Raw genomic sequence first — 21,014 nt, forward strand, 5'->3', positions numbered from 1 at the left:
CACAACCACGACATACTGCCTAATTTACTAAGAAAATATTACTTGTCTTTTTGGAATAATAGCTAATTATTCTTGTATTCAACTTTAAACAGGTTGATACTAACCTTCAGTGCGTATGTGTGTGTGTGTGTGTGGGGGGGGGGGGGGGTTGGGTCACACATAATAGTCCTTTCTGAAGATTTTAGTTGTGTTACCATATTTGAAGACAGATTACCCGTTAGCTCCCTGCTATCCATGAACATAAAAAAAAACAAATAGTTAAACAACCCCTCAGAGTTTTGCCCAGGCATCTCTTTGCCCCCCCCCCCCAAATAAAGTCTCCCCCCCCCCCCCCCCCAACGAAAAGGAATGTATATAGAAAACCTATACTTTACCAGTGTCCGCCCAAACGAAGAAAAATGTATAAAACATGATAGATTTTTTCATGTAGGTCCTACATTATTTATTAAACAGCTTTTAATTCAAACATAATTTTACTGGATCTATGTAAATTTTCCTTTTTTACTTTCTCGTATACGAAGTATATAGGAAGTATAAATAGAAATGGTGCAAAAAAGCGAAATCGAGTATTTCACAAATCTCGACGTTATACACCTCCATCAGTCGGAACTATATTCCAACTTTGACCGTGTTTCTCTCTCTCTCTCTCTCTCTCTCTCTCTCTGTGCGTGCGTGCGTGTATGTGTGTATGTCTGAGAACACGATAACTTGAGTACCGTTACAGCTAGGTTGATGAAATTTCATATATATTAGTTATATATGAAATATGTAGTTCTATATCAACTTTTCCGCGATTTCCGGTAACCGAAAGTGGAAATGATTCTACTTTTGGTTTTTCAAAAGCCTATAACTTGAGTACTGTTTTAGATAGATAACCGAAATTTCATATAGAAATAAATGATCTATTTCTCTGCCTTCTGTAAAATTTTGTGAAATTTCCGCTGACCGGAAGTAGTACTTTACGCTATTTCCGATTTCTAAAAAAAACGTATATGAATTTTTAAAGTACTAATATTCCCCACTATTATACACGTATTGTTTGCCGTTCACTTGGTGCGTAATTCTTTTTTCATCTAGTTTTATTTTTTAAAAGTTTAAGTATTTTAAACTTGATTAAATATCATGTCTATTTCCCGAGTTGCCATCCCCTGTAGTGTTATATAAAAATACTAGTGTATAATACTAGTATATAAAAATACTAGTGTGGGGTCTGGCTTGTGTGATTATAGAGTACCATATACCCGGTATTGCCCGGGTTTAGGAAACATATTACTTTTCGAATTAACCCTAACCTCAAACAACCCAAAAATAAACGCAACACAATAAACACAACACAAACCAAAACGCAAACACAAACATAAACGCAAATTAGGAAAAGTTTAGGGGAGATCATTCCCTTTTTTTAATTATGTGAAAAAAAAACAGCTTGAAAAGAAATAGTATAAATTTACTGGACTTAGCAGGATTTTACATGCTCGGCAATGTATAGGCTTATAAAGCTGTGTTTAGCTGAAGGTTATGGCACTTGACGGTGACGCAGGCGATTTAAATTAATCAGGTGCGTCAGGAGAATGGAACACGGGGGCAAAAGCCCAATCGGCCACCTAGTCCATGACCAGTGGGTGAAAAACCTGCGCCTTATTATAAGAGCTATATATCAAAGCTATATCATCAAAGTGTTAATAACCTTTCCTAATAAGTTATGTATTTTTTTTAGTTGATTATACATGCTACTGTTTGTGAGTTACATCTACGTTCAAACAATTTTAAAGACTAATCTTGTGTTTTCAATGGATTAAACTGCTCATACAAACTTTCTGATAGCGACATTAAGCCAAATGGGAACAGAAGATACATTTCTTCCCAAAGCTAATTACAACGTTTTTAATTTTGCAAGGGCGGCACCTCAGGAGGGTGCGATTTTCGTCAATACACTATTTGGCGCCCATAGTTACAGAGCGGCTATGTTAGCACTTGGCATCCATCAATCGTGCGTCCTGCAAAGCGTTAAAACTTCAACAGGCGCAACCGCCGGCGCCCTGCAGATTGCACAACCCGAAGCTCCCCGGGTTCCCCTGCGAGCGCTATGGTAGTGTAATCGGGGGCTCCTCTACTTCCCTGACACATGGGCGGTCACCAAAGTGTGTTCTACCTCATTATTTCGGTGAGTGTTTATCGTACACTCAAGGTTTTCATGCGGCAATGTAGGTAAACCCGTGTCCCAATATTTATGATCCAAGCGCAAGCATTGTTTACAATTAAATAACTCAGTTTTAGAAAACAAGGTCACGCGTCTAAGAACATAGGATTGGTAACGTATTCATGAAACCCTTCTTATTTCGTCAGACTTTCTTCTATCCCCGCGGCAACGCGCGGGGCGGGTGCGCTAGTATCTATATATATATATATATATATATATATATATATACATATATATATATATATATATATATATATATATATATATATATATATATATATATATATATATATATATAGGCCTTTAATGTGTGTACATGGGCGCCAAATTGAAAGTTTGCTTGGACGCAGGGATGGGTCGCTGCGCCCCTGCCAAGTCGTTTCTACTAGTCTAAAGTTAGCCTTTATAGTATCCTTGCTACTGATAGTTTAATAGAGAATTCAAAGAGAAAAATACTGAGTGGATCAGTATGTTAGCGTTTCCAAAGATTACTGATGGCTAGATTTAGATCTATGTCTTATCAGTAACAGCACTTGGCCTAGCCTAACAGTAGCCTTGTGTGATCGACTGTCCTTGTTTAACAGATCTCCTCGCGTAAAATAAACATTCGGGCCGTCGCGAGGCGCGGTTTTCCATGCATATGATTATCCTGGTTCACGGGCACGGGAAGTAAAAGGTACGTCGCTATCACGCGCCAATTTCGAACGCTATCCTAACATACAGTGGGCTTTCAAAAGGTAATATTAATATTGTTCAGACGAGACGGTAAGGTACAGTTTTCTAAAGCGAACCGATTCTAGATCTAGACCTAGAGTCTAGATCTAGACGCGATTTATTAGAGCTTTGATGGCTCGAATTAGAACTAAATTTCATGTTTGATTTTAATCTCGCACCGAGGGAGGGAAAAAAACCTAGATCTAGAATCTAGATTCTAGATTAGATCTAGATCTAGACTACATCTAGAGATCTAGATCTAGACACCTAGATCTAGATCTAGATCTAGATCTTAGATCAGACTAAATCTAGATCTAGAATATCTAGATCTAAAATCTAGACTCTACTAGATTTCTAGATCTAGAATTCTAGATCTAAAGATCTAGGCCTACTGATCTAGATTTCTAGATCTATATTTTTAGTGCCTTGTATCTAGATCTAGATTTCTAGATCTAGATCTAGATATCTATTATCTAATTGTAGATTTCTAATCTAGATTCTAGAGTGACCTCTTGGTGATGATCCTGGTAAGATTGTAATTTATGTAATGAATTGTAATGGTATCACTCAAACTACTAAACTAGAGTTAGATGTAGATGTAGACTTCTAGAATCTAGAGATTCTCTAGAATTATGGGCTATCCTTAACTTTAATAATGGGGGAGGTGGGGGTTCAGAATCAGAGAATGTGATCAATGTGTGACATTTTTAACACGTTTTTTATTTATTAGACTTCATTTTGTAACTATTAGTTATTAGATTCTAGATCTAGATCTAGTATTGCAATAGATCTAGATCTAAATCTATTAATCTAGACGATCTACTCAATGTTGACTGCACTCTGTTACTATTTCATGAAGATAATAATTATAATCTAGATCTAGATCTAGCTGTTTTGAGAAAGTTAACATTTTGAGGAGGGGGGACTCTGGGAGTGGCAGGAGGAAATAATGTTATTGTGAATAGGCATAGGTGAGGCAAATATTTTGAAAAGTAGGCTAGATCTATATTATATTACTAGATCTATCCTCTACAACAGAATATATTTTAAACAATTTAAAAATCTTTTCCTGTTGCAGGAATGGCAGACACAAAAACAAATAAAAGATTAGGCCAGAGACTGAAACGCTGTTTATCAGACCAGAACTTTTTATCAACTGATCAGAACACATGTCGCAGGTTTCCAAAGCCTTTTGGCAAAGAAAATATGGCAGGAAAAGTTTCAATGTGTAAATTAAAGAGTTCTAAAAAGTCTTTCGAAGACAGTGGAAAGAATAAGGCATTTGTAAGCTTACAATCAAGCAATGATATTTTTGATGCAAATAATAATCAGGGCAATTCATCACTTAGTAATTATTCCCACCGTGAGGATAATGCTCACTTGTCAACAACTCCACCCCCCAGTCCTACTTGGAATTTAAAAATGCTGTGTACAGCTGTCAGTCCAGAAATACGAAGGATGCAGCAGCAAAAGAACTGTATAGATGAAGGCAGATCAACTGTTCCTTTGAATCCAAATGCTAGCAACTGTGAAGAAAATAGTCAGGATTGCATGGATTTTGGCTCATCCCAAGAAAGTGTTTTCAGTCTTGAAATGGAAGTAATAACATCAAGGAAAGATAAATCTTTAGGGAAACTTTGTGACAAGTGAGTTTTAATTGCTGTCACTACAGTATTTTTCTCTCTAGAGCCTGTAATTGTAATATTGTATTTATTCAAATGAATATAGATCTAGATCTATCACTATGTCAATATAAGAAATTTATATTTACAAATTTAAGTTTTTAACAATATTTATTTTCTATCTTAAACAGATTTCTACAAAAATATCCTGAACATCCTGGCAACATGCGGATTGATATTTGCCTGGATGAAGTTGCCAAAGACTTGTGTATGCCTACTCATTTTATTTTGTGCTGAAAGAGTTTTTGTTTTGTCAGTTTATTAAGTTTATTTTGTGTAGATAAAATGTTGATTCCAATAAGCTGTGAATTAAACTAATCTCACATTGTTATTAATATGTTTTTATTTCCAGCTGTCGAGCGCCGCAGAATTTATGATATTGTGAATGTTTTAGAAAGTGTTGAAATAGTTAGCAGAGCAGCAAAAAATAAATACACGTGGCATGGGAAAACTAATTTACCTCATACTTTGGTCAAATTAAGAGTAAGTAACTTGTTTTTTTTTTTGTGTGTGTGTGTGTTTGACAGTTTTTATAAGCTGCCCCTTTTTTTTTTTTTTTTTTTTTTTTTTTTTTTTTTTTTTTTTTTTTTTTTTTTTGGAATATTAAGCATAAGAAAAAGAACTATCTTAAAGCTGTATTTGTATTTTAAAAAATGGTTGTTGATCTTAATTTCTAATTATAATACACAGTGTACTATATTTCTGAATTCATTTTTTTCTCAGATTTTAGCTAAACAAGATAAAATTGCTGAACAAATGCTAAAAATCAAAGAGCAAGAAATGGCTAGAGAACTGGAAGAGTTAAGAAATCAGGGTGCTAAAGCAGAGGAGGAAAAATTAGATGAGAGCTCGCAGACAGGTACAAATATTTTTTTGAATTTTAATTTGATTCCAGTTCTAAGTTTTGCAATGTTTTACTTTGAAAAGAAATCACGATGGGTTCAGTCTCATGGGCTTTGAAATTTTATGTAGCTCATCTTTATTCATTTATTTTTTTAAAAGCTGACACTGAGAAATTGTTCAGCTATATCACAAAAAAAAAAATTTGTTCCGTCATTGTGGCTTTGACAAATTTTGTCTTGCAATATAAAATTATTTTTTAAGCGAAAATGTAAAGAAAACTAATTAATCAAATTGAAAGCAATTATTTCCTATAGGTATTAATTGTAAATATATTTTTTAAATTAAACAAGTTTTGTATCTCTCTCTGTCCGCATATCCCAAGCCTAGGAGACCAGTATCTTCAGCAATATATGTAGAACTTATAGATACAGACTTCTGTTGAAAATAACATGGTGGATGTTTTTAAATGTATAAACTAAATTTTATTTAAAGAAAAAAAAAAATAAAGCAATATTCGAATGTAGAAATAGAAACACATGCAACTGGAAAAGTGTTTGAAATTCAAAGAGTGTTTTCTGTTACAAAAACTAGCCAGCTTATTATATTATTAATAGTTTAGAAGGATTGATTGTAGTTTGTTCTTGGTTGGACAAAGGCTATGGAAGCAAATCAAAATAGAAAGCAGGCTAAAATCGGAGTCAATGGCCTCAGTGGTGCATAACCAGTTGACACGAATCCTTAATTGTGATGGAGGCGTGGTCAAGTCGGCAAAACCTCGTGGTTAATAAATTCGAAACAAGTCTCGAGTTCAAACCATCTGACAGATCCCTTCCAACACTAAAAAATTAAGAACGAAGAAGAAGAAGAAAGAGTGATCACTCATGAACACTGTGTCTCGATTTTACCCAAGATTTTCATAAAGCTAGCCAGAAATAAAGTCCTGAAAAAAAATATTAGCGAGGTTCGAACTTTTTGATGCAATTTGTTGTGTGGTAGTCTAGCCATTAATGGCTTGTTAATGTGACGTCGTGTATACACGACTGCTAGGCTGAACCTTATATATAACTTGGTTCTTTACAAGATTATCTCGATGCACAGATGTAACTTTTCTGTTTTTACAGAACTCTTTTTCCTTAAAAAAAAGACAGAAAGCTTTTTCGCCGACCTAGACTATTTGTTTCTCTTTCTATTCTATATTGTATAAACAGCGAATCGATTAAAAAAGACTATGAAGTATGAAACCGAAATGTGAAGAGGAATGTGCTGTTCTCGTTATATAACTTTTACCTTGTCCACTTTTCATGGTTGCGCTGACCGTGAGGCCTATGATACGAGCACATTCAACAAGCTCTTTCATTTAAATATCTAACTTCAAAACAAGATGGTCGTCCAATATATAGACATGATAGTTACAGATTTAAAAGTTTGATGTGTTTTAATGCACTACTATCTTTCGGCTAGGGCTTTATCTTTATTGATCTATTTAATTATTTCTATTAAGCTCCAACAATAGTATTAATTTTCTATAGGATATGCTTAACATCTTCTAATTTGAGAATATAAACAATTTTTTTACTGATCAACTAGAACTACTGATATTTTGGTCCAAAAGAAACAAAAAAATAGTTAAAAACAAATGCAGTTTGAATAATTTGTATGTTTTTGTTTTGTAATTATAAAAAAAATTCGTTTGGTTTTTTACTGAACTATTTCAGGCCTTGAATATATTAATCTTTGGACATAATTTAATGGAATATATTAATCTTTGGATATAATTTAATTCAAAATATTATTTGACTTACTTTGGAGACAGGTAAAATTACTAGAAATATTTTCATGAAAGTTAGTCACACTATTTAAGTTGCTGGTCCAAAACACATGTAGTCATAGCATTTTTTTAAATCTGATATATTTGTTATTAATTTTTAAAACATTTTTAGTATTGCAGAGGAAAGATAAATCACTTGGAATTATGAGTCAGAAGTTTCTTATGCTATTTCTTGTCTCAAAGGTCAGTTTCTGTTTACATGTGTTTTTTTTTTGTAAATTTTTTAAAGATTTAAATAAAAAATGATTGGCTAGGGCCATATTAAAGTTTGGATGATATCTTAATTATAATTTCCTTTATTACATTTTTTGTTGTTTTTTAGTAGCTGTTATTTAGTTTGCATTGTTTGTGGGTTATGGTTAATCTTACAACTTTATTTTAATATTTTGATCCACTTTTAATGCAGCGATTACTTTTTCAAAATATCTAGATTCATTTGTCTCCAGTGACAATACAAGAATTAATCTAACAGTCATTTAAATTAAAAATTAATATCATATTCAGTAATAAAAAGATAACAATATTTAAATCTAGAAATCGCTCTGGCCGTGACTCGTTGAACTGTTGTTGTTTTGTTTTTTTCAAAGATTGGAGTAGCACAGCTGAATAGGCAAATTATCAATAGTATTACTTCAAGTTAGCATCATTAAATTTTGGAGTTTTAATTACCGTGGATTGACACTCGATACATATGGATTTTTTGTAGTTTATTCACAAGACACTTTTAAATTGCGTAAAACTTTGTGTGTTATAGTTTGACATTTATAGTTGGACTGTTGTTAATCCTCTTATTTTTTAATGAGTTGTTTTTTTCTTTTTGTAGCTTGTTTTAAATAATGTAATTAAAATCCTATACCTCTTTGAACATTTTATATCTTTGTTGCAGCCAAAGACAGTCAACCTTGAACTTTCTGCTAAAATTTTAATTGGGGATGGTTCTATTGAAAATATTGAAGCCTCAAAGTTTAAAAGTAAGTTGTTTTTTTTTTTTAAAGTAGAAACATATTTGTAACACCATTGGCTTATTTTTTTCCCTAAGGCAATTTTTTTTTTCTGGTACAAATTGTGTGTAGTATTTATTATGTATGCTATTGTCTAACATACAAAAAGCTATTTTGTTGGAGAGAGGGATACAGAGTTTCTTCCAGGCATCTCTTCCAAAGAAAGTCTAAACACCCCACCACCCCCCGAATGAAATGGAATTTATATAAAAACTATATACTTTTAACAGTGTCCACTTTGAATTTTTTTTTTTTAATTCAATAGAACACTGAACAGTTTCCTGATATAAATGTATACACTGAATACTATAATTAAATTGATATTTAAAATTTTACATTGTTTTGTGTCACTTCAGCGTTATTTTAAGTCTGGAGTTTTCCTAAAATAAGTCTAGAAATTCAGTTTCAAAAAGTTGTAATATCCTTGTAGTGTGCTAGACTGGTTTTACCAATTATAAAACCCAACTAAAAAGTATTTTTTAAGGAGTGGGAGTTTTTTCTTGGTCTGCAAAGCCCAACTAACTAAATTCACTACAAAATAATAATAATTATATACTCTAGGCCTGTAGTATATATTTTTTTAAATAGAAGATTGTATTTCATAACTCACAATATTTATGTAAATCAAGGTTTCATTCAATTTATAGTTACAGCTGCAGCTGAGAAAAATGATTTTTCTACATTAAAAAAAATGTTTTTGTACATTCTACATAAGTTTTGTTAGTTGCTTTTTTTTCCTACTATTAATCCTAACTCTTGACAGTGGTGTCACAACTGTGTTACTGTGTCTGCTTATAAATATGTAAGATGAATATTTTAAAACTGGTTTAATTTCTCTTTTCAGCAAAGATAAGAAGGCTTTATGACATTGCAAATATACTAACAAGTTTAGGGCTCATAAAGAAAATACATGTGACTGAAATCAGAGGCAGAAAGCCTGCTTTTCAATATATTGGCCCTAATGTAGATGACATCCATGACAGTAAGTTCAATCTTTAATATGACTTTGAAAAATACATCAGAGTATTTTGGTTTATTAGCTTGTTTAAAGGATGGATAATGGAAAATTGCAATACTAGCTGGGTTTTGACATCTTAATCAATATATTTATAATGGATTTGCTTATATTTAAAGGGGTCATCCATAAATGTCAATCTTAGGGGCTAGTGTGAGTTTGGAAATTTTGTGACCTGGGGGTTAGAAAGAGTTGAAACACATTTTTAAGCCATTTGCTTGTTTTTTTTTTGTTGTTGTTTTTTTTTTAATAAGAATATAAGGATGTTTTTGTCTGGGGATTAAATTGTCCAACTTAATGTGATAATCAATTATGCATACATTTATATTTAATTTTAATGATAAATGCATTTTCTATCTCCCAATTATAATATATATGCCTATTTCACATTAGTCACACTCATGGGGAAGTGGTAAAAGTTTTTTATAGACAAAAAAGTTATCATATTTGTCTTACACATGTCCACAATCTCTAACATAACTTTCAATAACAAAGCACCACTTTTTCCTGTATGCACTTATATCTGGATATCCACACACAATTATTTGAATTACACAAACTATTTAAGCTGAACCCTAAAGTCAAGATGAATACGCCCAAACATTGATTCTTTTTGTAGATCAAATATAAAAATCTTAAACCTATATCCTATATTAAGAGACCAAACCCATTATCCTGAACCATTATTTTTATTAAACACTAAGAAACAGGGATTTCTATACTTTCCACATTGAAATTAAATATACACTCTTCCACAAGCTTTAGTGTTTGTTTTTCACTTAAATTCTAATTTTTTTTAACCATGTCTATGTTATAGTTTTTATTATTATTAAGTTCAGTTTTGATTTTCGCTTTTTTTTTAAATCAACAGGTCTTTAAGGTCTTTGTCTGTTTTAGAGAGACAACACATAATCTTTTTCTATTCTACTATTCATTTTTCTCAGTCTCAGTGTGCTCAAATGATGGATGTCATCGTCCAACTTCTAGACACTCTCTATTAGATTGTGTTAAGAATGAAAATGGTGAGATTCTATTTTAATATGGAAAATAAAACAAAGATACCTCATTACACAGGTACAGTTGTTATGCCATGCTATATTACATAATGGTTATGACATCACCATATCAAATGATGTCAACAAGGCAAAAGATGACAATTTGCCGCAGGTCTATATATTTTGACCTATTTCCAACGTTGACATGACAGCTCGAAGCCTTGGTAATGGACTTGTGAAAGTCAACCACAGGTCACACAACACTGAAAAAGTACTGGTATATTCTCTCTGTAGAGTAAAAACAATATAAGCTGTTGCAGGCCAACAATCCAATCAGATTGTAACACCCATACTATGTGTAACAAGATAAAAATCAAGTGTTTTAGGTAAAATAGTAAATGCATTAGATACTCTAAAAATCTTTAAATATTCTCATTAAGTAAATATTCTCATCAAGTCTTTCCATGTATATTGCTTGTTATTATGGATATCATAAAAATATTTGTTTTAAAGTATCTTTTAAGATTTAATAACTTAATTTAGTTAGCATAATTTTCTTGGATGTGCAAGAATCTGCAGTTTGAAAGAAACCTCTCTATTGGAGATGGCTCAACATTAAGTTTAAGATTTAACCTAAAAGATAGTGAACTCATTAAAAAGCGTGGCTTGCTGAAGAAAACAATAGCTGGTCTTGGTAATCTAGAGTCATGCAGCAGTTCTAGTTTGAATGGTTGTACCTGCTATGTTATAGGGCCAGTTTGCTGTCATATTAAAAATAAAAGAATGCATTATTTAATAATCAAATCTTTACAACAGTCTTCTGCTCCAAATGTGCTTTCATTAAGCATTCCTGTTATATCTATAATTATTCTCAATATTTTATTAAAATAGATCCATTATTGTAACTTAGTGATTACAAATAGCTAGCTTTTATAATCATTATACATTTTACAGTCCAAGATATTATGAAAGGAGGATTTCGTCCTATCAAGCCAGCTGGATCTGTGTATTCTGGAGAAAATGCGAGTAAGTGATTTAATGGCTAAATTGTGCTTTGTCCAGGGATTATTTTTTTTACTATTAGATTTAAAAGAAAATATTGCAATACTGTTTTTCAGTCCATTTTAATGCTTTTCTATCTTATAGATATATCATAACTAGGTTAATAGGCTAATTGCGCAAATGTTTTGTAATTTATCCCTAGAGATAATTCAAATAAGGGCGTAGTCCAAACTGGAATAAACTATTGATTGTAGACATCTGTAGTGAGGTTCTTCTGGTAGAACTTTTGATTTTTAGCTTTATGGCTCACTAACAGACATGCCTACCCCTGTCTGCCAAAAGTAGGAACAGTCAAGCCTAAAAAGAGGAATTTGAAGCCAAACAGAGGAACATCTGCGCGGACGCTACTTTACTATGTCAAAATTTAAAACATCAATAAATATTTAAAACCTAGTCTAATGACATATATAACTATATATATATATATATATATAGTTATATATAACTAGTCTCTAGGCTACATTTAAATACTGCTTAATGTTAACCGGTAGCTTTTCCCTGCTTTCTTTATTCTATTTTTATTTTTAAAAAAACTGGACAAACATTGACAAAAATGGTAACGAAGACAGTGAAAATATCAATCAGAACTTGTTACCTCCTCTTAGTTTCAAATTATTTGTCCCTAATAGCCGTCATTAATTTGACTCGTCTCTACGATTGTAAACATTTAGTGTTAACCACAGCTCACCAAAGGGACGGAGTGGTCTAGCGGTAGAGAGCTGGACTGCTAACCCGTAAGTCTCGAGTTCGAATCCGGGTTCAAGTCAGTAGACCGTCCCTGAGTCCAACCAACTCTGATGGGTACCTAACTTATGTTAGGGAAAGTAAAGGCGGCTGGGCATAGTGCTGACCACACTATCTCTTCATATGCCGAGGTCACAGAAACAAGTGAACTCTACTTCACTTGCCCCATATACCGCCAGGTTTGAAAGGGAAACTTTACTTTACAGCTCACCAAACTGGGGATGGGGGTGGTAGCTATATGCTTAGAGAGTAGGGGTGTAACTGCGTGTGTTTACGTGGTGTCTCTCATGGTCCCCATGAAGAGAATTATATATATAGATACAAGTGCAGAAATTGTAATATCAATGCTCAATGTTGTCTTCTAAAATTCATTTCTCTAGAGTAAAGTTGAGTTTAAAAAAATAATATGACGCAATAAAAAAATTCCTAGAAAATTTTGTTTTTTGATGTAGAAATAACATTTTAAATGTCACAATGAAGATACATTTAAGCAGAGCAACATGCTCTCTGTTTTTATGGCCACCAAGAAATATTTACAGGTAGATCTAGTAAAAACATGCACAAAGTACCAACTGCACAATATTTTGAAAATGATAGTTTAAAAATGCATGATCTAAAATAAAAAGTCATATAACTATGAAAATAAATCAAAATCATGTTGTCTTGTCATTGTGTACCAAAAAAATAATGACACAGTGGATGGTTAAAGCCAATATAACAGTAGTTGACACCTAAGAAATTATATTTAGTAAATATTCACAATTAAAAGGTGGCATGACAATTAATTTGTAAAATATTAAAAATTTGTAGATCAAAGGAAAATAATTTAGGCAGCAAAAAAAAAAAAAAATTAAAAAAAAATCCCCTAATATATTCAGTCAAAAGAAATATTTAATTTTAATTATAATCTTTTGGTGGCACATCAGAAGTTATAATGGTGTTATGATATCTACAACATACTATTAGTAAACCAACCTATACCTAACATGTTACTGTAAGAATGAATTTGATATAGATTAAATTTAAGAAACATTTACAAATAACAAACAAAATCAACCTCATGGAGGCCTACTAATCAGAATACGTAGAGAATTAGGTTAGGTTTGCCTGTCGCCCCTCCAGGGACATAGGCTGCTGACAAGAGCTTTCCGGGTGTCTTCTTCCAGGTCACTCCTCCAGGTCTTTCCTGGTCTGCCTCTCCCCCTCCTGCCCTGTGGATTCCAGGTGAGGGCCTGTCTTGTTATGCTGGGTGTAGGCTTCCTGAGTGTGTGGCCAATCCATTTCCATTTTCTCTGGAGGACCTCTTCCTCAGCTGGCAGTTTATTTCTCCGTTGCCATAGTACCTCATTTCTGATGGTTTTAGGCCAGCGTATTTGAAGGATCTTTCTAAGGCATGAGTTTAAAAATGATTGTATTTTCTTCTTTTTTGTGGCAGTTATTCTCCATGTCTCAGCTCCATAGAGTAAAACAGGTTTTACTAGTGTGTTGAAGAACCGGATTTATATTCCAAGGGTTAAATCTCCAAAACCCCAAACATTTTTTTTAGTTGGTTGAAGACTGCTCTTGCCTTGCCCGTCCTTATTTGTATGTCTGCATCTGTCCCACCCTGCTTATCAACAATACTTTCAAGGTAGGTGAATATCCACTTCTTCTAGGGCTTCTTCTGCCAATGTTATAGGGTTGCTGCTTGATGCATTTACTTTGAGAATTTTACTTTTCCCTCTGTGGAGGCCCAGGCATGTAGAAAAATTAGCAACTGTTGGTTTTATCTTACATTTGCTGTTGTGTGTGAGAAAGAAGAGCCTTCTTGTGATCTATGAAATTAAATATAGAGAGATGAGTTCCAATCTTAGATCTGTTCCATGATTATGCGCAGGGTAGAAATTTGGTCTACACATAACCTTTCCTTCCTAAAGCCCGCCTGTTGATCTCAAAGCTGGGGGTCTATCGCTTCCTTCATTGTTTAATAATAATATTCTGTTGAAGACTTTGCCTGGGATGGAAAAAAGTGTTATCCCTCTATAGCTAGTGCATGCACTAAGATCGCCTTTCTTTGGAAGTTTTATGAGTAGTCTCTCCTTCCACTCCTCTGGTATTTGTTCATCTTCCCACATTTTCTTGAAGACTGTGTGCAGTAGTGTGGTGCTAGTTTCTATATCTGCTGTCAGTGCTTCTGCCGGTTTACCATCTATTTCTGGAGCCTTCCAATTTTTCAGATGCTTTATGTATCTCTTCTTTTGAAGGTGGGTTACAGTCTATAGGGAGATCACCTTCAGCTGGTGGTATATCTTGCATGCACTCTGGTGTTGGTCTATTCAGTAGTTCTTCAAAATGTTCAGCTAATCTCTTCTTCTTATGTTCTGCCAATCTCTTCCTCTGTCCTTCCGCATCAGGTATTATCTTTCCATCTTTGGTCTTCACTGGCTTACTGTACTTCCCAGATATCTTCTTAACTGTATTGTACACGTCCCTAATATTCCCATAATACAGTGCTTCTTCTGCTTCACTTGCCAGCAGTTCTAAATAACTCTGTCTTTCCTTATGCATTTCTTGACACTTTTGTCTGTTTCAGTAAAGTAGAGAATGTATGAGTTTTTCTCTTGAAATTAGTGAAGAAAGGCAGAGATCCTTTAGGAAAAACATTAATGGTGTAAGAGAAAGAGAATCTAAACTTAGTGGAGTTGTAAGGGGTCGTCCAAGCTACCATTTACTCTTTCGCGTGACATTAAGATCATGTTTCTCGATGCTAGGCAGTGAAGTAGCGACAAAATGAAAATGGTGAATTTTGTTTTCAAAACTGACATTTTTCAAACAAATATAATACACATTCAAACGTGTTTCATAAATAAAAATGCCATATTTTTGGGAGATAAAGACAAACTTTATTAACATAAATTTTATTTATGCAGCCTAACTACAAAAAATGACCCTAAAATGCAAATTTTCAGCGGTTTTGGCTAAATACTATGTTCAATCAGTGCGTTACAGCAAGGTATGGAGGTTTGAATATTGGTAGGATCTGTTTTATCTACTGCCCTATGGATCACTAGGGCTAAAGAGGATTCTTTACTTGAAGCAAAATTCTAGCGATAGAAAATGATTGTATATTATATATAATATATCACTTTTCTGTTAGTAACAATTAACATTGCATGTCTTTTGGAAAGCACTATCAATTTGCAATGATGAATGATTTAGCATCAGAAATTAGGCATGTTTATATTTTTAGTTTGCTTTATAAAATGTTAAATGACTAATTTAATGATGTTCTGAGAGTAAATATGGATGCAATTATTACTGAAAATTTAACTGTTTACCATAGCCCCTTGTTAGCTGTTATCTAATAATACTGCTGAAAATACTTCTTAAAATTGTAATTGTACATTTTATTTACTTCACAGAATTACAAAAACCACAGTATGCTCAGCTGTCTCGGCATTCATCGTTTGATGAATTTTGTCGAGTAGTGGAGCAAGAAAGAAATCTTCTTATTGGCTCTTCGTCAGAACCTTCCAGCCCTGTGAAAAAACTTAGCTTTGAAGGTACCTTTAAAAAATGTATTCAAAAAGTTACGGTTTTTTAAATAAGTCAGCTTCCTACCTGATTGTTGTAATTGTTTTTAATTCCATTATCTAGTTCTACAAATATTTTCACAACTTTTATTTTTATATTTTCTCATTCCTTTCTTCAAATTTTTCTTCAAATCATTTAATTCATTTGTAATTTTTTTTTGAACAAAGTAAAATAGCAGATAGATAATATTAAATTAAGCTCAGTCTATAGCTTTTCTATATTATTTGAACTGATATATTATCTATATATAAAAAAAATGCAAGTTTATTTGTGTATGTGCTTGTTAGTCCTTTATGCATTACACCTTTCATCCATTCGCCATTAAACTTTGGAGATATTACTGAGAACACTACAGCGCCTACATTTTTTTTTAAAGACGTACATACGATGATAAAACTGAACAATGGGTTATCACCGCCGACCCTGCTGTAGAGTAACGTGGCTCCCTAGCGCTCCTTACGCCGCCCCTGACACATGAGCGGTCACTGAGGTGTCTGCCTCACTATTACAGAGGGTGACTAATTTACACTCAAGGCTCTCTTACTGCATATATGAGGGCTGTAGCGTGGGCAAACCGTGCATTGTTAACATTTAAATAACTTTGTTTTTTAACCCGAGGTCTCTCGTCTAGAAATACAAGATAGGTAACACATTGATAAAAATCCTCTAAAAATAATGCGTGAGCCTTTCTTCTTAGACTGCAGCAATGCTTGATTTAACATGAGCAGTTCCTTTAAACTATATACTTTGTATGCAGGGCGAATATATTGTTTTGAAAGTTAATATGCTCTTAATGTAAAATTCAATGGTCGGACCAACACTAATACACACTTTCATGATTGTTCACCTGAGTCTGGACCTTCCACCTCTACACACACACACACACCCAAACATGGTTTGGTTCATTTTTTTTTCAACTTATCTGCTTCTATAGAAGTATACTTAACAAATACACTTTTTTTTTTCTCATTTTAGATTGTCCAATGACAATAACAAAGCATCTGAGCTTTGAGGATCAAGTTGTCAGAGGTTCTGTAACTCCACACGCCACACAGGCAACTCCTGCTCAGGTTAAGAACATCTATCTTTCTACTCCCACACCTGGAACCAAACCAACAGAGACTATAATACTCTCTCAAAGTGGGGAGCTTAAGTCTGTAGATACACATGGGACCCCTCAGCAAATCCCCCTTTCTAGATCTCAATTTGAACAAGTGCTCGAGTCCCTACGAATAGCAAAGTCACATGCGCAGAGGCAAATTATTTTTAATAGGTCGCCAAAGGATGCTGGAAAAGATTCAAATGGGAGTAAGTTGCGGTCACCTGATTATGAAATGGCTGTTCTCAATGAGACAAGTCCCCTACGCGGGACATTTCTTAATCGAACTCTGAAACGAAATATTGTTGAAATGAATGGACCTGATAAGAAGCACATCAGGTTAGAATCTGTCATACATGAATCAAGTCAAATGGAAAAAGCTGGGACCACTGAAATAAAAATTGGTCTTAGGAGGTTAAACAGCATGCCACCATCAAATTGTGTGCCTGTATCCTCTGTGCAGCGTGTTAATAGGTTAAGTATTGTTCCTTCACCTAAAATTGTTACAGTACAAATGAGCAACAATTCTTGTAGCCAGCTTAGTCAAGGCACTAATAACCTTACGCCAAATACACCAGAATCTAAATGCAGTATAGTAACACCTAGAAAAACACCCATTCCTGTTAGAATTATTTCCAACCCTTTTGTTTCCCACATCTCAGTTTCCCCTCAGGTAAATCACCGACCCACTGTAGAACCCTTCACTCCGCCATTGACCCCAGTAAACCAGAGCCAGTCTGTTTTTGCTGTACCTGAATCGTTAATGACCCAAAATAAGGAAACTGTTATTCATGTCATCCAGCAAACAGGAAATCTTAGAAAAATGCTTACCTCAAATTCCACCTCTGCATCATCAGATCATAACTGTACAACTTTTCTGTTAAAAGTTCCAAGTAAATTGGCTAAAAAAACCATTACTATGTAGTTGTTCACTAGATCATAAAATATTACTAAGATATACTATTTAAAGTAATATTTGTAATCTAAACACAACTTTTTATTGCATCATTCTAGTTTATACTTGGTAAAATAAAACTGATGTAGATTGATCCAGACAAAACTATTTAAACAGTTGTTAAGCTGTTCCAGTTTTCTTTATTATCATCTTTCACATCCACTCAATTTTTTTTATCAGAACATATTTAATCATGTTGTTTTACTCTTTGTAAATTCATGTTGTATTTAGTCTTATGGTAAGTCCATAGTTAATTTAAAAAGAGAACAATTATAGTAGCAGTTAATATTGACTACTGGCCCTTTTATGACTGAAGCCACCTTAACACGAAATGTAACAGTGTTGGTTGTGTTAAGAATCATACCCTATACTGATTTTATTTATATCTAGTAATAACCAACCCTTTAGTAAATTACTGTGCCATATCAATTATAATTTTAGCAACTTAAGAAAAAATTACTAATTATTAAGTGAAGAATTTAAGTGAGGTAGTCAAAGAGTGCTTTCTTTATTTTCTGCCTTGTGTGCCTCAACTTCATTATAGTTATAGCAGCTTTTATGTTATTTCTACTATCTAAAATTAACATCATACTGTTGTGTAAAAGGCAAGATGTACTGTCATTAAATATGTTATATTTTATCTTACATTGTAACGATTTATTTCTTCAAACCATATATGTCCAATTTTTAAAAAGATTTTCTACTTTTAGAGTTAACTAAATGTAGCTGAAGTTTATATTAATAATTTGGTGGTGGGGTTTTCCTCTCTTTCTTCTCTCCTCTCTCCCTTTCTCCTCCTCCTTTCCCCCTCCCCACGATGTGGAAGTAAAACAGCTTGAATTTTAGGTGGATTTTAATCTGCATAAACAAAGCAAGCTTTGGATTTTTCTCAGTATAGTGCTTATCAACTAACTTGTGCAATAAGTATATCACACCATAATATAAGAGTCAACTATTCATATTCAAATATGATCATGGATAAGGCACAACTTTTTTGTGTGTTATTTAAATACATTATTGTTTTAAATTGTTAATACATATTCATTAAATATTTATTGTTTCATTTTTAAAATGTATTTTTTTTTTTAGTGTCTTCTTTTTTTTAAAAAGTTTCAATTGTAAAATATATGTGTAGGTATTTTTAAAAAAATGTGTCAATATGAATGAATGCTAAAAAAAATTGTCCTTTTATGAAATCTTTCAGTGTCATTATATGTAACAATAGGTTGGAGGATAATTTTACTGAATGGTTGTTTTTTTTTGTCATGCTTAACACATAATCAACTTCCATTTGTACACAGAATACTATTGTTTTCAGTTATTTTAAATTCTTATGTTGTTGTTTTTTTTATTTGACTTCTATGAGAATTAGTAGATTGAAAAATGCACAGTATTTTTGTTACCTATAGCTTAGCTTTGGAAATTGTTTTCATGTATTTAAACCCACCCCTAATTTAAAGATTTATTATTTTTTATCCTATTCTTAATGGAATAGCATACAGAATTGCATGAAATGAGTGTATTTGTCATGTATTGTATTTCAGATTTTATAAGCGTACAATGTGATAGTTTGTTTTTAATCTTTATTTATTTAAGTTGGTCAGTTTGACTGCTGATATAATGGAACTTTGCATTAAATTATGGTTGCATTTTTTGTTAGGCAAAAGACTGGTTCTTAATAAAGTAATGCATAATAGTTGAACAGAGCTTCTTTAGTTTATTAGGCATAATGTTAATTTTTTTTTAAAATAATTTAAGGACAGCAAAAATTCTCTGGAAATGTAAAAAAAAAAAAAAAATTACTTGAATTGAATGGAACAACACAATGCATCTGTGGAAACATCTTACTCCTCAAATAAGACATTCTTAACTTCTCCAGTTTGAAGAAACCAACCATCATTAGAGGACAGAAGGCCGATAGAAATACTAATACCACAAAATATTTGTTACTACATAATTCATATATAGACAACCATCAAAGTACGATGTAGGCGTGATCGAGTCAAAAGCTCATGGCAGCTAAACCAAAAAGTCTCGAGTTCGAAACCTCGGGCAGATGAGGCGCATAACCAGTACACTTAATTGTGTTGGAGGTGCGGTCGAGCCGGCAAAAAAATTCATTTAATTTAAAAAAGTCTCGTGATAAAACTCGATCCCTTCCAACAAATGAAGAACAAGGTGTCAATATGACCGCAATTATAGCGGAAAGTTAAAGAGCAGTTACTATCCATCGGGTGCAAACAACTGAAGAGTACAGGATTGTCTATGACAGATTTTAAACTCGTAACCTTCGCAGCCCTTGAAACAAGGTATAAAAAAAAATATAACTATAAATAAAATAAACAACTAATAAATATAGGCTAACTGTAATGACAGGACGTGAGAGCATTTTACATATTTCCGCTATCCTTGGCAGATTTTGTACCTTACCATGGCTAGCCACTGGTTACACATACTACTGGACGCCGGGTGCGACCCTTGGTTCGGATTTATTCAGGGTGCTCTTGAAACGAATGCAGGTACCATAGTGCTCATAGGGGTGCCGGCGGCTGCACCTGTTGCAGTTTTACTGTTGAATCAAGTAGTACCTATGGCGCCATGTGCAGAACGGACCCGTGTGCTCAGGTAGCCGCTGGGAAACTTGGGGCGCCCATCCGTACGTTACGGGTTGGGCGCCGCCACTACGAAAAAAAAATTAAATAGACACCTTCTCATGAGTATTCTCAGTAACTTCCGTAAGTTTGATGGGGATCGGATGAAGGGTGGAGTAATGTAGTCAGTGGTGTCACTGGGCGGGATGCTGTACGCACTGGGTGACATCCTATCGTAAAAATACCGAAAATGCACATTTATTTAAGGGGGTGGGGTGACAGCGCGCCGGTTGACACCCTCCAGAACGGCGCCAGTGCATTTTGGTTAACACTAGTATGCTCACAAAAAAAAAAACTCAATAAGAAATTACATCAAGGTAAGTTACAAAAAAGTATTTAAAATGAGTATTGTTGACTGTTGTGTTGTGTTTTTGACAGCATTTGGCTTTTAATATTTTTACACTACAATGTAGTATTTATTTTTATGGCATGTCAAGTCGTGCATTTACTTGCATCGCATTGTCTTATTATAAGTTACGAGCCGACCCGCTGCGTACCATACGCCGCTATTTAGTTGTTTTTTTTCTACTTTTCAGTAATTTATAATTTGTGAATTCGACAGTACCAATGCTGCCACTGAAAATATTTGCTTAAAAACACTATCCACCCCCCCCCCCCCCCCCACGTGAAAGCAGCCTCCTCTTAGTTACCT

General features: G+C 33.6%; 1 protein-coding gene across 1 annotated transcript; it reads left to right on the plus strand.

Annotated features, from left to right (window-relative positions):
* The first annotated feature begins 3,994 nt into the window (after nucleotides 1-3,994).
* LOC131948020 (uncharacterized) lies at nucleotides 3,995-19,397 on the plus strand. Its single transcript, XM_059309467.1, has 11 exons — nucleotides 3,995-4,560; nucleotides 4,728-4,804; nucleotides 4,949-5,079; nucleotides 5,320-5,455; nucleotides 7,380-7,450; nucleotides 8,154-8,238; nucleotides 9,113-9,250; nucleotides 10,228-10,305; nucleotides 11,233-11,304; nucleotides 15,486-15,626; nucleotides 16,633-19,397. Exons 1-11 carry the CDS (start codon nucleotides 3,995-3,997, stop codon nucleotides 17,679-17,681), a joined length of 2,544 nt encoding a protein of 847 aa, XP_059165450.1. The 3' UTR covers nucleotides 17,682-19,397.
* Nucleotides 19,398-21,014: the final 1,617 nt, after the last annotated feature.

The sequence above is a fragment of the Physella acuta genome, unplaced genomic scaffold (assembly GCF_028476545.2).
Source record: "Physella acuta isolate Inbredline_101_S28 unplaced genomic scaffold, ASM2847654v3 ptg000621l, whole genome shotgun sequence".
Taxonomy (NCBI): domain Eukaryota; kingdom Metazoa; phylum Mollusca; class Gastropoda; family Physidae; genus Physella; species Physella acuta.